Genomic DNA, 15,219 nt, shown 5'->3' on the forward strand with positions numbered 1-15,219 from the left:
AGATTGAAGAGTTAATCAAAGAATATTTTTTGTGTATTAGTTGCTTAATGTGGGATATGGCTAAGGCTCTCTTATTTTTATTTTAAAACGAGTGTGGTTTTGGACCGAAAATACAATAGTTTCAAGTAAAAATGAAATCAAGCAAACTTTATTGCGTTAATTTGGCCAAATTTTTTACATCAAAATTTTCAGCTCTCTTACGTTATGATGTAAATTTGTCGGGTAGCAATTATGCTTGATAAAAACTCCAAAGTGAGAGGCTTTAATTGGAATATTGGAGTGTGCTTGTAACCTCTATTGAAGGTACTTTGGTTATGCTATTTATTTCTGAGCTAAGATTATTTTTGAAATCATTGTTATTTTTCCATGAAGGCTGCTGGTTAAGATGGTTGAGGAGAAGTGAATTTCTCGTGGAAGATTATCAGCTTACTTTGCCGAATTTTTAAATAGGTTAATTAAATTTGAATGAGTCAAAATCCGCTGGCATATAGGTTATTTATGTCGTTATAACATTATTTTTCTCTTTGCGAATTTTGTATCCCTAAGCTGGACTATTGAAATACAGGCATGAAAATGTATTCTCCTTTTGAGAGCATTTTTAGTCATGAGAGCAAGAATCTTAAACCCATCCATCATAAGTGTTTCCTTAGGCACAATCCCTCGTTGAATTCGTTGTACTCACCATATGCATTTGTCAACGGTTACCGATCAGTTGAATGATATCATGAAAGTCTCGCAATGCACCCACGTCCATACTTCCTCCTGAACGCAATTCGTATTTCACTGTTGCCGTAATCTGATCGTTCCTTTGAAGACGATCGGTTTGTGCCGATTTTGTTCTAGCTGAATATTAAGTAGCGTTACTTCTAACATTTACATTGTTCACGACCACTTCATTAACCTTGCACTCATTTTTTTAAAGCAGAAAAAGGGAGGATACATAACTATTAATGCTGAAATAATTACTGTAGGCCAAACTCTCTTAAGATTGATCTCTGGAAAATTCTTGTAGCCCTAGCTTAAGGTATATTGAAGGAAAAAATAGATTAATTTCCCTTACCTACTGAGAGAAATACGATCGATTTACTTTTGCGCCACAGAGCGTACTTGTTACTTTATACGAGTGAACTTCAAAGAAGCTCGAAATAAACAATCTTAAGTTAACTTGACATACTAAGACACTTGGTGTGCTTGAGGGCTAATGGGTAAGATATCTCTATGGGAAGTGTGCTCGTAAGTATGGAAGATCATAAAATCGCACGGGGGAAATTTTATTTTGTGCTGGAAAAATTATGCTTGTGGAACTCGAGAGCTGAATTATGTGTAATAACGCGCTGTTTTTTCCATGAGACGTTTTAAAGCATTAAATGAGCAATCGAGGATGACGTGCCGTCTCGAGGAGAGGTAATCTAATATCCCGCGTAAAGATCTTAAGTAATGCATCACGCCAAGTCGGCGCGTTGGTGATGAAGCGTATAAGGCAGATTTTAATAAAGACCTCGGGCTCATTCAAAAGGTCGAATGGGCGCACATAACGAGAATCTACCCCATTTTTCAGTGCCCTGGCTGACTGCAACATGTCGTTCCTCGATAGGCATCGCACATTAATTACGGGCGTGTCGTTGTTGTTTTTCAGTCGCCGGTCTAATGTAATGCGCGAGGAATAGGCCGTGGGATGTCATCGCCGTGACTGCGAGTTGCCTGGTAGATCTAGCGTTATTATGCCGTGTATCTTTGAATTAGTAACCTTTCGCGGCAGGTCATTTCTTTTTCATTTCAAGTGAAACTAATTCTCCTCGTTATAATGGCCTTCATAAAGGCTGAAACGTGGCGTGAAAAAGCAGAATCTTTGCTGATAATAACCACTAAAATTTTATGCTCCGTCGGTTGTGGATGAGAGTGCTGTGTGAGCTAACGAAGTTTCGGGTTTCGGCGCGGGAATCGCTCTTGGCTGTTCGCATGCGCTTGAGAGGCCAGAGACATCTGAAGAAACAGAGATTCTCACATGCCTAATATAAAGAAGATTGATGGCGTCTTTATGTCTGCTTGAGTCAGCTTATTTTTTATCAATGGCTCTGATATTTGGACTTCAGTCTTAAGTAGTAATTCGTCACGAATATTTTTGCATTGTTGTTTGCCTTTCTGTCTAAGTAAAGTTATCCATATGAGAATTTGTTCGAAGCCAAAATGTCCTTAGTCAATAAGTTTTTATGACTTCCCCCAAATTTTGGTCCTTCATTTTTATGATAAATGTGGATAATTAATGTTTAAAGAAGTAAAGTAAAACACATTGGAAAATGTAGTGATATAAAACATTTACAATCGTACTTGGTGCATACATACAAGCAGTGTGTATGCGAAAGTAGAAGGTGAGTACTTGAAATATTGAGGGGAAGCAAATCAACTTTTTTTTGTGAAAATGTTCCTCAAGTTTGCAAAAATTATGAGTTCCAGTTTATCCTTAACTATCTCTCCACCAAAATAGATGCTTTATATAGCGGCTAATATGCTTTTTTGTTACACAATGACAGATACGTGCCAGTTATTCTTTAGCTTACCGTTGTCAAATTTTAATCTAATGGGAGTGAGTGACAGAAACGTTTTCTTCTTCGTGGCAATTTAAGAGGATTACCATCGGTAACACACGTGTAGTAACTTTTTCATTCGGGAAGAAGCGAAATATTGCCCTCTCGGGCAAGGGAGCAAGACTCAGTGATAAATTACGAGGCAGGTGAGGAAATGGCAGGTACAAAATGTAATGCGCGTCGGATGTTTTTCTTACGCCCGTCCAGATTTTTCTTTCCCTCCCCCTCCAAAGTCTCCTAAGTCTCTTGTGACGTCGTGAAATTATCTCGCCGCGGGAAAAATGAATGTTCGAAGGACACACAAAAATACTCCTCTCGGTCGCGGGTAATTTCAGAGATTTTCGGCGGGGACGAAGTCTAAAATTCAAGTCGCTCGGAGGTGGGCGCCGTGACGAGGGCGGGGAAGGGAGGGCACCGGGGCACGCGAACGAGCTTGTACTACACCGCGGCTTGGAAGCTGCGTGTCACTTTTAACCACTGTGGTAAGTCTTAGTATCCAACCTATTTATCTTTGGCCGACCCACTCGTTAACGAAGCGACTCCGCAGAAATCCGAGACGTTCGAAAGCGAACAGCTTCTAAGTTATGGACGGTTGCACCGGCGTATGAGTCATTTTTGAAAAAAATTCAAAATACAGTGTAACCTGAAGGAGGTGACTGTTGAATTGTGGTGTAAGGTTCTCAGATATGAGTAATAATTGTGAGCTATTATTTTCTGCCTAAAACTGCAATGACTTGAGTTTTTACTAAAATTTTCAATATATATGCGGTATCCCTTAGTCATTTTCGGAGAGAGTTAGAATTATACACGTTTACGGAAATACGTTAGATCCCGTGGAGAAATGACGGCTTATGGAGGTGGCCGCTGAGCAGAGGTATTGGGGACAGGTGTGTCTATATATCTCTGTGCTCCAGAAAAATTGGGTTAGTCAGTAGAATTTCCGGCTTTTAACACACACATCGGTTCACATGTGTGTGGAGCCTTTCGATCACACTCCAAGCAATGTTATTTCGGAATTTGTGGTGCGTTTGTGTCCGAAGAGTGAGGGAAAGGAACTTACTGTTAGTGTAGAACGCTTGTGTAGGTAACATGTGATTTCCACTTAGTTTCAGCTTATTCCGGAGTGAGCTCTGTTCTTACCGATGAAAAATAGCTATCAGTTTGAATTGATTGCGCTCTGCTAGCTCTCATTCAAGAAATAGGGCATTTCGCAAAGTATGTACTCTCATTAGCTCATAGAAAAATGCACTAAAAATCCGGAACTTTCTATAAGCTTGATATATGGGAAGAGAAAGTATGGATCACTTCGAGAATATAAATGCCATTTTGGTGGAAATAAAATGGTATAAAGAGCGCATTAACTTTGTAATCACGTTTTCAGAAAACGGCGTCCTTTTCTCCATGTTATTTATTGAGTTACGGTTAGCGAATTAGTGTTATATTTGCAGTCACCTATTTACTGAACTAGAAATGACTGAATAATGGACTCTTGGTGTTGGAAAAATTTTTGAATGAAAAATGTATTGAGTAATCTGCATTGCCATACTTATTTTTTGTTTTTTAGCATCTAAGAGTTGCACTTATACAACCTGTGTTTATTTTAAAAGTAATATTCCAGTAAATTTTGAGTAGGCTGTACGTATTTCCTTCTTACTGGCAGCTTGTCGTGGTCAAACCAAGTCGGGAAAATTCCGACGAATAAGACGCCTGAAAATGCGATGAAAACGTACGTAAATCTATAATTATCAAGTATAGTTTCCAACCATGCAGGAAAACCAGCTATGCAGCGTATTTTTTGAACAGCCCATGTCGATACCTATGTGAGCCTTTTTGTCGAGTTATTGCCTTTTTAACATCAACTCCTGTAATTTAAGTATCAGGTTTATGCTTCTTTTTTATAATTGTTTACAATTAATCGAATTTTGTGCATAATGCATGCATGCTAGTTCGTATTAAAGACGTATCCGGCTGATTTCCTGCTTTGCGCTTTATTTATCCGCGTGGTTTACCAATGCTTTTTCTGCTGTTCTATATATTTTGAAATGAATGATGTTTACACCTCTTATCTTGAAATTATATCCAAATATTGAACCGAAATACAGTCTGGCCCAATAGTATGAAGCGTTACCAAAGAACGTATTTATTGCCGCCAACACATATCATCCTTGTGTATTTTTTGTGAAAGCTCTTTCACTATAAAGTGGTTGCGAGTAGCGTAAGGAATGGATTTCTAGACTCTGATTTAGAAATAGAAATTCTCGAGTGATACCCAGCAGGCTGTACTACTTACGCTAATTCAGTCAATGAAAATAAACTGGATTGTCGTGTTGACACATACTTAACTGGACATAATATCTTTACCAATACCGTTTTAGCTATCCATACCGATGAGAGCAACTATCAAAGTAGAAATGATCGTGGACTAACTAATTTTAAATATCAACCCTCGACGGTGAAATACCGACAGGCCCATCGCGGGGGCGGGTCAAACAGGGCATTTTTCCCTGGGCGCAGCAAGTTGGGGGCCCACCGTGTTCGCCGACTAATTTTTTTTAAATTTTGACTAACAACGCTATCCGCTGTGTGGCGCTCTCAGCTCTCTTCAACACAATGAAAGAGCTCAGAGTCTCCTTCACGTCGCAAAACCCTGACACACATATCATCGTCTCGTGTCTTACGCGGTAGGCAAAAGTTTTTTTTACCGACATTTTTAAATACCCTTGTATGTTTTACTTTCATAATCAATAAAATATCTTTATTATGAAAAAAATGTTTTCAATTATATTTTCAAATCTCCCGATTGCAGACATATCAATGTTATGGGGGGGGGGGGGGGGGGGGGGGAGGGTGCACGATCCCAGCTTGCCCCGGGCGCCAGATCAGCTAGCGACGGACCTGAATACCGATGAAATAATAAACATGATTTTATTCCCAACCTCTGATATACTTCGCTCAGGTGACGCCGTCCGTCCGCCCTGCGTTAACCGTCGCCGGCGGATCGCTGCTGGAGCCATCCCTGGGGAATAAAATTACCGCAGCCCTTTCACTAAGAGGTTTCCCTCATTCCTCCCACTCTACGTCGTTCTCTTCGCGCTAAAAATGTAAATCTTGGGATTTCGTTGGGTGGTCGAAGGAGGTTTTCACCCCTCTCAGCGCCACCGAAAAATAAAAAAATGGGGTATAAAATGTCATGTAATCTCCGACCACCAAAAGGGATTAGTAGGAATAAAATTAAAACACGCATGCTTGGGAGTTTTCCGCGCCGCGGAGCCGAGTATCCTAAGTAGAACATGTGGACCTCTTTATTTAAGAGTCCATTTGGACGTGTCAAAGAAGAACGCGCCCGGAGCACTCGTCCATCTCCTCGCTTGATGACAGACTTTTTTTTATGATGTCCATTTGCGGTCGTTAATACCTTTGCTATGGGTTTCGTCGCCGGCGGAAATTTGTGATTCCCTCGCGTCTCCTCTAAATCTTTCCCGAGTCCCACTTCCCGGCTTTCTCACGCTGGCGCGTTCGAAGAATTTCCTGGGACCATAATTTCCATCGCGGAGGTTTTGATCCGAGCACTTACACTGAGATCCCGCTAAAACATCCCCAGCGGAAGATAATATGGTTCTCTTAATTATTCGGATTGGATTGAATAAAATCGTACTCATAACCAGAAGATCTCTCATTTAGCTTTTTCTGTGCTTTTTTCTCTTTTATCGCGCTTTTAAAATTATCTTTGTCAATATTCTTATTTGTAATTATTCAAATTTGTACCTTTGCCTAATAACTAGTACGGGAGAAAACTCAATAGTAGTTATGAAATCAGCTGTTAACCAGAATATGCACTGAAGATTGAGGTTTACTTTGGTAAGTTGATTATCCAACTTGACAAGTAGATACTGAAATAAACCAACTTTAATGTAATGTATTTTTTCAAGTCGTATTCTTAACATATCATTATTGAGAAATTACTTATGAGCACATTGTTGATGAATACACGTTCAGAGGACGCAAAACTCCCTTCGACTGGTCTTTGATAGAACAAAGAACAACAACAATAGAACACAGGAGGGTGTTATAACGATTGCGATCTGATTAATGGAATCATGTCGCAAAACAATTGACTACTTTTTGAATGCCTGATTAGAAGTCTTATTTTCAAGATTTCTCGCGGCAGTCACGGAAACATTTTGATCAATTCTATTTGTGTACAGTTGTGGTATGTAGTGGTCGGAATGATGATTATCATGATTGGGAATCATAAATAAGTGCGGAAGAAATAAATTATTTTTGGATGATAATTTTATTAATTTATGCCATCTAGAAACTATTTCAATTTAAAGCGAAAACGCCAAATTGTCCACAGTTGTAGTATAAGCCATAAAGAATAATTCCTCGCGGAAATCAAGGAAATAGTTGTCAAAATGACACCTTGTAGCACCCTAGGTGTGTTCTATTCCAATTTCTTCGGCAATCTTATGTTAAGGACGTTCGATTGTTTTCTGCGCAATGGCTGAGCGTTCTCGTCCTCGCCGTGAGCGACTACTCGCTCGCGGACGTGATACGGTAATGAGGCACGCTTAGACAAGACTGGACGAGCGCACGTCTTGCGGACGGCTTCCGTGGAAGCGGATAGCCAAGGCATCGGAAAGGGGGAATGGCAAGGAGGGGAAAGAATGAGAAAGGGGAGGAATGGGGAAAAAATGTCCTCATTGGGAAGACAAGAGGGGATCGGAGCGAGAGAAATCGTACTTTTACGCCAGTCTGCCATTATTTCCCGTATTATTATGCATGTATGTGAGTAGGTGCTCCGTGTGCAGTGCTTGGGAAATGGATGGGGAAGTAATTTTTTTCCTCGAACCGGAGAGCATACGTATAAACACGCACAACAGTACGGTATTTTTATTCCTCCATCCCCGCCTCGTTCCTGCGTAAAGCGCTCTTGAAAAATCTAGGCACGGACACCTCTTATCCTTTTCGCATTGTTTCCAGACAATGGAAATGAAGGAGGCGGTCAGTGAGCCACTTGAGGTGAAGAGCACGGGAGAGAAGAGAGGTAAGGGGCGGAAGAAGATATAGGTTTGTGTTTTTATGGGATCGGAGGAGGAGGGAGAGTTTGAAGGAGACAGTGATCGAATTGGAGATTTGCATAACAATGTGCGGTGGTGGTCGAGGCGGTGGTTGTGGGAGGTGGGGGTTGAGGGAGTAGGTGGCCCCGTTTGAGAGCTTTAAAGTGCCAATAGAGGAGATTGATGGCAAGGTGGGAGACAGCTGATTGAGCTACAGGAAAGGGCAGAGGTTTCTCTTATTTGCAGGGATTTCGAGGGAGTTCTGAAGGGCGTTGAAGGGGCCCTTGTTGGGATTGGCGATCTCTTGGCTTTAACTCACCCAAATTGTAGAATTAAATTCCTATTCTGCCTATCCTCCCCGAGAATAAAAAATAATTGATTTAGTCTCGGAAACGGCAAAGTTAAAGTATAAAAACACTTGAAATTTCTTCCTATTTTTATATTATGCAAGATTTTAAAAGTTGACTTTCTCCCAGTAACGCTGCGTCGTGTCAATACTTTTATTGTCCAAATGTATGTTAATGCGACTCTTGTAATGGCGACTGATATCATGGTGACTTTATGTAAGATAATAGTTCTCCGTGGCTGATATTTTGCTACCAAATTTTATAACGCTGAATCTATTTCAAGTGAGTAGGTTGTTAACATACAACCTAACTATTCATCAGTTTATAATATGGTATCCATCGCAACGAGGATATGTCTAACGCTATGATCAATAATACAACATGTTTTATATATTTGCGAAAAATAATTTCCTTCTAGCAGCTTACGGCATGGCTATAAAATATTTCGTTAGGCTATCTTTTTACATTTTATTCTGCCATGAATCCTGCTCCATCTTTATCTAAATATTTTTCTCAGTATCACTCTATAGGTCTCTCTCAGTGTTATTTCGTGTTTAAACTTCAACAGCATGATTCCTGTCATTTAAATCTTTAATGCCCTACTTTTTGTTCAAATGCTCCGTTTAGCACGAAATGTAAATATTGGTGAAATTTCAATGCTAGGAATACTGATGTAGGAAGGTTGACGAAACTATATCGATGTAAGAAACGTTTCTCTATTTTTAAACATATTTTCCTTAGAAAGATTCGTGAGATATTTTTATCTTCTCATGAATATCCTATAGAACTATCTCATATCTTTGTAGACGTTTTTAGACGGTGAGTTTAAGGTGTTTTATGTTATGAACGTCCCTGAAGATGTCGGGTAATGACGCGAACGTTTATATCAGGGAACTTTTTTCTGGTAAAAAGTTCAACAAAAAATTTAACCTTTCCGAAGTGACAGTGATGGCTTGTTCACGGTGAAAAAAACTCAATAGGCTTTTTCCAAGGGGGGATTTTTTTCTTTATGTAAGATTTCCATGGTTATCTGTGTATTTTATCCTACGGATAACCGTTCCGCACCATTTAATGCTTTCACATGTTCAAAATTAATTTCAAACAGGCGAAAGAAATAAGGAACTATGCACAGCGGAATGCAGTTATTGCCTTGTTACCACTGGAGTTGTGTTACTTTAATTTTTTTAAAGGTGAAGAGACAATTAGTGTAGCTTTTTTTGCTTTTGGCTGCACAAATAGCTGGTTTACAATGCCACAACGTTTAAATCTGAAACGAAGATTTTTATCCGTTTATTTCTAAAATGATAATATTAAAGTTATATATTTAAAAAAGTAAAAGGTTTTAGCACTTTTCCACATTTGTTTACTGCGTACAACGTTGCTGCTGCTTTACTGCATCTGGTACAAGACACTGCATTGCCTTTTACCAGATGCAGTGCCGAAACGCGTTGTACGCAAAATTTTTTTGGAAAAGTGCTACAATCTTTTATTTATTTAAATGTGTCTAACTTCCACCAATTGAAGCCTGAATCTCTTGAACTTATTAAAGGGATATCCAATGATTTTTCGTTGGAATAAGCTTCTATAAGTCTTCCAGGGTATAAATATAAGCTGGACTAGAAGGAGGAAGAACCGAGGTTTACTTGCTGACTTGGCTAACCCCTTGCGCAAGAATTTTGTTTCTTGCCACTTTTTCCGAAACAAAATAGACTTTTATCGGCATAATTCTCGGTCTCACATTTAGAGTTATGCGAGCAAGTTCCTCGTGCTCATTTTTCATCCGTTTTTTTCAGTTTTCATTAGTTTGCCCGTTTACGTCATTTAAAGCGTGCAGTTCTCACCTAATGCCACATAATCTAAGTAAACATAATGTCAAGTTAATGTATCTGCTCATGATTTTGATGTTGCATATATTGTTTTCCTCTCCATTTGTGGTAGATGTTTTATCTAGTTATCAAGATTTAGTTTATGATGTTTTTTTCGTGTAACATGGACATGATTTATTTCTTAACTTGTTCGTTTTCCCAAACGTATTGATAAAAATTATGGCTGCCTGCTTGAAAGAATTAATAAAAAAATGATTCTGTTGATGAAATATCGCAATTTTTACTCAACTTTGTAAGACCCTAACCTCAATGTAATTTTCTACTCAAAGAAAGATATAGTTGATTTCATTGTGGATTTCGTACTGATTTCTATCAGTTTTACCTATATGCTTTGAGAATAATATTATTATATGTATATTTATTTATCTTTGAGCGGTAATTTTCATTCGGATTTGTCTTCATCTCATCTCACCCATCATCTCATAGTCACCGACTCCATTGTTTTAGTGATATGTGTGCATTCTTCAATTAAAATCAATATTTGCATGGACTTCTGCTTTCTCTCATAACTGGAATTTCATTTGGAACATAAATTATATTCCGCTGTATAATCTGTTGAAATCATAATTCCAATTCAAATTGTAACTTCCCCGCAGTGATTCCTTCGCAAAAGTCATGTTTTCAAGTAATTTTGTATGACCGTTGTTTTGCGGTGTGACTATTTTATGGCACTGAATTGGCTCAAGTGTTCTGTATGCTGAAATAGAGGGGATGTTGAACTCCCTTTTAAAGTCCGTAAAATAAGTTTTGAGTCAGCAGAATATTTCCAAAACTATGAGTGGGAAGTAGAACATTTCTATTTAGTTCCTTTGACTAAATGTTCATTATTTATCAGTATAAGAAGTATATGTATAAATACCCTTAGAACCGTGAGTAAGGGGAAGGATGTTGAGTAATGAATGTTCTCTTCTCTTTGCCTCTTTCCATTTAGGGGCGTAGGTATAAGGAGGCCGAGGGCCGCGACTACGTCCGGGCCAAAGAGTTATCAAGGGGCACATCAGTATTATTCACACTACCCATGGACCTATTTGTACGTGTACTGTTTCAAGATCAGTAAGACATAAAATACTAATATCAACATTAAAACCTTAGTGACTATTATAGATATTTCAGATAAGCCTTTTGTTGAAACATCTTTTGGCGTAGCTACTCTTCACATAACCACGCATATCTTTCCCTTTTATTTACTAGTATCTCACACTCTTCTACAATAGACGAAGTCGGGTTGAACATCTTCTACATTTCTCAAGGCATACGTCAACTAACATTTTTCCTCTTCACCAATCGTTAACAAATGCCGGTCTCTTGTAGGAGTAGTTGCTTGGAGCAGAGGGTGCCTAATCTTTAAATTAATAACATTTTCTTTGCCATTCTATTTAGGTAGAATAACATTTTCCTCTGAGTCTTAGCTATTTTCTGTATCCATTGATGTCTCCAGTTTTATATTGATTGTTTGTTTCATATGTTCCTCATTCACCATATCACGCTGTTTTCTTTATGTGAATATCATGTTTTCGGTTTATCAATCTCCATTAATTTGCGTCATCACGATACTTTTTGCCTTTTTTCATAAAAATTAATCAAAACCAGTAAAGAATACTTTTTAATTTAGCATATTATGGGGTTCTTTACATGTCATTATTTTCATTCATTGCGTAACTCCTTTGCATATTTGATCAATATGATCCGTTCATTTAATTTTACGGCACTTTCTTTGGTCAGAGCAGTTTTGTATCTTTAAAGGAAAAAGTTATAGTATTTGTAATCCAATAATTAAAATTACGCGTCATCACGGTTGGAATGGGAACTTGAAACCGAATGAAATTGCTTTACAGCTGTTTTGCGTGCTAGTGGACGGTCAAGCTTAGGTGTGATCATTTCCATGATTGTGACAGATATTGCCGATATGCCTTTTCCTCTCTCTTTTACTGCGTAAAGTATGTGTTTTCTCGTTTACGAACGCGCCAAAACGAGATATTAAAGCGACCAATTTGTCCCAACGCATTTAACTTAATGCGTTCTCTTGTTTCCGTCGCAATTATGCTGAATAAAAAACTTCTGTCGTGTAACGGGTTTCGCATTCCCCACCCAATAAGTATCTTTCAGTGATATTGCTGGCTAGAGACACAATTTCTGAGTTTAATCTCTCGTTTGTTTTACACAATATAATGCTACAAGGAAAAGAGTTGGAATGGAGAAATTAGCTTAAATCATAAATGAGCGTGAATGGTGTGACAAATTCAATGAGAATTTGGATTTTGCTGGAAAAATCTCGAACTTAAGAGATTTGGGTTACATACGACCGTGTCATGCGATGTCGAATGATTCATAATACCCCTTCTGAATACATTTATCTTGCATCCTCAATTTCGAGGTCGAAGTGACTGAAAATCGTGCCCATCAAAATTGTGGAAATTTTCCTTTCGTTTGTGTTATTATAAAAATTAGCTTTTTCAGTTACAGTTACGTTTCTATTTCAAGCCCTTGAAGTAGGAGTTCCAAGCGTTTAAATACAAAGTTCTAAATACCGTATAGTGATAAAAATTCAAAATACGTACCTGGATGAAATTAATACAGTCTAAAGTTAAAAAAAACAGAATTTTTAAAGGTCGGTGTTGTAAGGGAAAATTATGTGATTTAAAGCGGGGCAGAGAAGACAGGGAAAATCAGTTCATGGCGACGTGGATAAATTATCTTACGAGTCAAAATTACCGCCGCCCTGTCGGTAGTATTTGGGCTTGCATCTTTGACACGGTGAATTTGCTTGCGTAAATTCATTCCTTGTTAAAAAAAAGCCAAATTTATTTTTAGCAAAGGGTTTCATTTGATTGACACTTATCATTCGAAAATTTTGTGCAATGATCGAAGGCATATTGTGAAAAATTCATGAAAATTGAAGATTTTTGACTGGAAAAGTCAGGAATTTGGAATACGGGAATCTTTTAGAAACCCTGAAAATTTTAAGGAAAACCGAAATACCCAACCTATTTTCTGATTGAAAACTATCTATTTATTGAGGTATCGAGTGTCTGAATAGGTCAAAATTATTTTCACGGGTCGAAAACTACTCTGGCCAAATATTCTGGAAGTTACAATCGTCTCTTTTGACTATGCTATGCGTCGCGTTTATTTCCTTTATTATTATTAAAATATTTAGTTACAAGTCGACCATGAAGTCGGGTGGTAACATAGATTTAGGAAGTGCATTAAGACACAATAATATATATAACCCAAAATACAAAAAAATACTAAGTAGAAAAATTAAAAAAAAAACCTCAAAATACCATTTTGCACACTCACAATACATGTCCTCAAAGCACCAAATTTTTCACCAAATATTTCACACAATGAATGTCCACATAGCACCAAATCAGCAAAAAAAAACAATACATGTCTACATTTACGTTCCCCTTAAAATCCATTTTAACACAATAATAAATTAAGACCAAAGTAAAAAAGACAAGAAACACCAAATTTAAAAAATATGCGCAAATGTGTGCTTTAAATTTCGCAAATTGCCAATTGCCGTTGCTAATTGGTGATACCCGCAGTTCATCGTCCCTATTTGCGGGCGGAAATCTGCACACAACATCCCAGCTCGAACGGGAACGGGACTCCGCCGTGAAATCTCCTCTGCTGCGAGGGGACCTGAATCTGAGTCCCTGACATGTGGGTTCCCTTGGTCACCGACCCGATCTCCCAGCGAAACAAAGGGACGCGCGTATCTTTTCCCCACCACCGAGAAGAAAGAATCCTGCGGCCACTCCCCGTCCACGTCTTCCTACCTCTCCGCGCGGATACTTGCTTCGCCTCTTCATATGCATCACTCTCCGCTCCCATTCCCGCGCCAGCTCATTCTCGGCCCGATAAACTTCTGGTAGGAGGGGGGAGGCGAGGCGCTAGGTAGGGGGGGGTGGAAGGAGAAGGAGACGACGACCCTTCGACCGCAGGGTCCAACTTTAAACTCCCCTCATCCTCATTCCTCTCATCCATTACTTCCCGTCCCTCCTCTTCTCCCCCGTGCACTCCGACACCCTGCGTCGCTTAGGCTCTTCCCTGCAGTTACATCGCGCTTAATACACGAATTCCAGGTGGTGACGAAGAGAGAGAGAGAGGAATGGTTAGGAGTTGGCGGGGAGACCTGCTCCGCATTGTTGCACCGACGCTGTGCCCCGGTGCATGTAGACTGGAATGCTATTACGCGAATGGGACAAGGTGGTGGCATTTTAATGGGATGGGGCTGTGATGTTAAGTATTTGTGGATAATTTACGTGTACAGGCCTGGGTTTTAAATCTTCAAATCCTGGAATTCGTGGGATGGGTTTTATGTTTGTTGTGTCTTCCCAAAGAAGGGTATGTTATTATCATCCTATATATTTTAAAATGAAGAATAATGATAGACTCTGAAACAGCTTAACAGTTAGTGTATTCAAGAAAAAAGAGTAGCTTTTTTTTTAAACAGAGAGGCTCGTAGTAGTATTATTTTCATGAACAAAACTCACAGACGTTGACTCGAAGCGGAGGACTAAGTCATTGCAACGGCTTAAAATGCTGCAAAATCATTAGTAAAGGAAATGTCTGCTGACATATATGTTTTGCCATTTGACCCGAGAACAAGCCATATTACTATGCTTTAGCTATACTATTAGCCATAACTATACTTTGCTATGATTACTCTTCACTGCGTTACAAATTCACTATTTTAAACGCTCATTGCACTGTGAATTCACTTTTATTTTTACTCCAATTTAACCATTCTTTTGATCGAATGAAAGTATGTCCCAGTTATTTATTTCACATAGAGAGATATTAATAAAACACCTTTTACGGTCTCCTGAATATTTTTCTATGACGGTTTGCTGCGTTTTCAAAAGAATTTGCAGAAATTCCCGTTCATAGTGCGATATTTTCTTAATATCATTGTTGAAGTTTATGTGTAATGAGCTAAGTATTCTTGTTTATAATCTACTTATTTCCAGATTTTTTTAATGTGGTCACCATAATAATTTAGTGAAGAGGTAAGGATTAGTAAAGATTTAAACTCGTTATTATACCCATTGGTAGAATGGTTTCTTTTAAATGTGTCTCCATGTAAAAAAATACAGTCATAGTATTAGCTCCGTTTGAATCGTGCATGCTAAATAATATAACTCTGAGAAATTGGCATCAGTGAAGTAAACCGATTTGAATTGAACTCGTGCAAATGGGGACGCAGCTTATTACGGTATTATCGGACACATAAATGCCCTTTCTGTGGTAGCGTAATCGGATACACCTCTCCGCCCACGGCCGCTCCTGGACCGCAGCGGAAACCGCAATCTTGCCCACAATCCCTTGTCCG

The 15,219-nt window shown here is 38.7% G+C and overlaps 1 protein-coding gene across 1 annotated transcript in view; it reads left to right on the plus strand.

Annotated features, from left to right (window-relative positions):
- The window catches only part of LOC124155232 (protein Wnt-6-like), a 155,626-nt gene that overhangs the window by 41,815 nt on the left and 98,592 nt on the right, over positions 1–15,219 (plus strand). Inside the window, exon 2 of the mRNA XM_046528948.1 lies at positions 10,810–10,908. Within this exon, the coding sequence (XP_046384904.1) occupies positions 10,810–10,908 (99 nt within the window). The remainder of the gene's footprint in view (positions 1–10,809; positions 10,909–15,219) is intronic.

This window comes from Ischnura elegans, chromosome 3, assembly GCF_921293095.1.
Source record: "Ischnura elegans chromosome 3, ioIscEleg1.1, whole genome shotgun sequence".
NCBI lineage: Eukaryota > Metazoa > Arthropoda > Insecta > Odonata > Coenagrionidae > Ischnura > Ischnura elegans.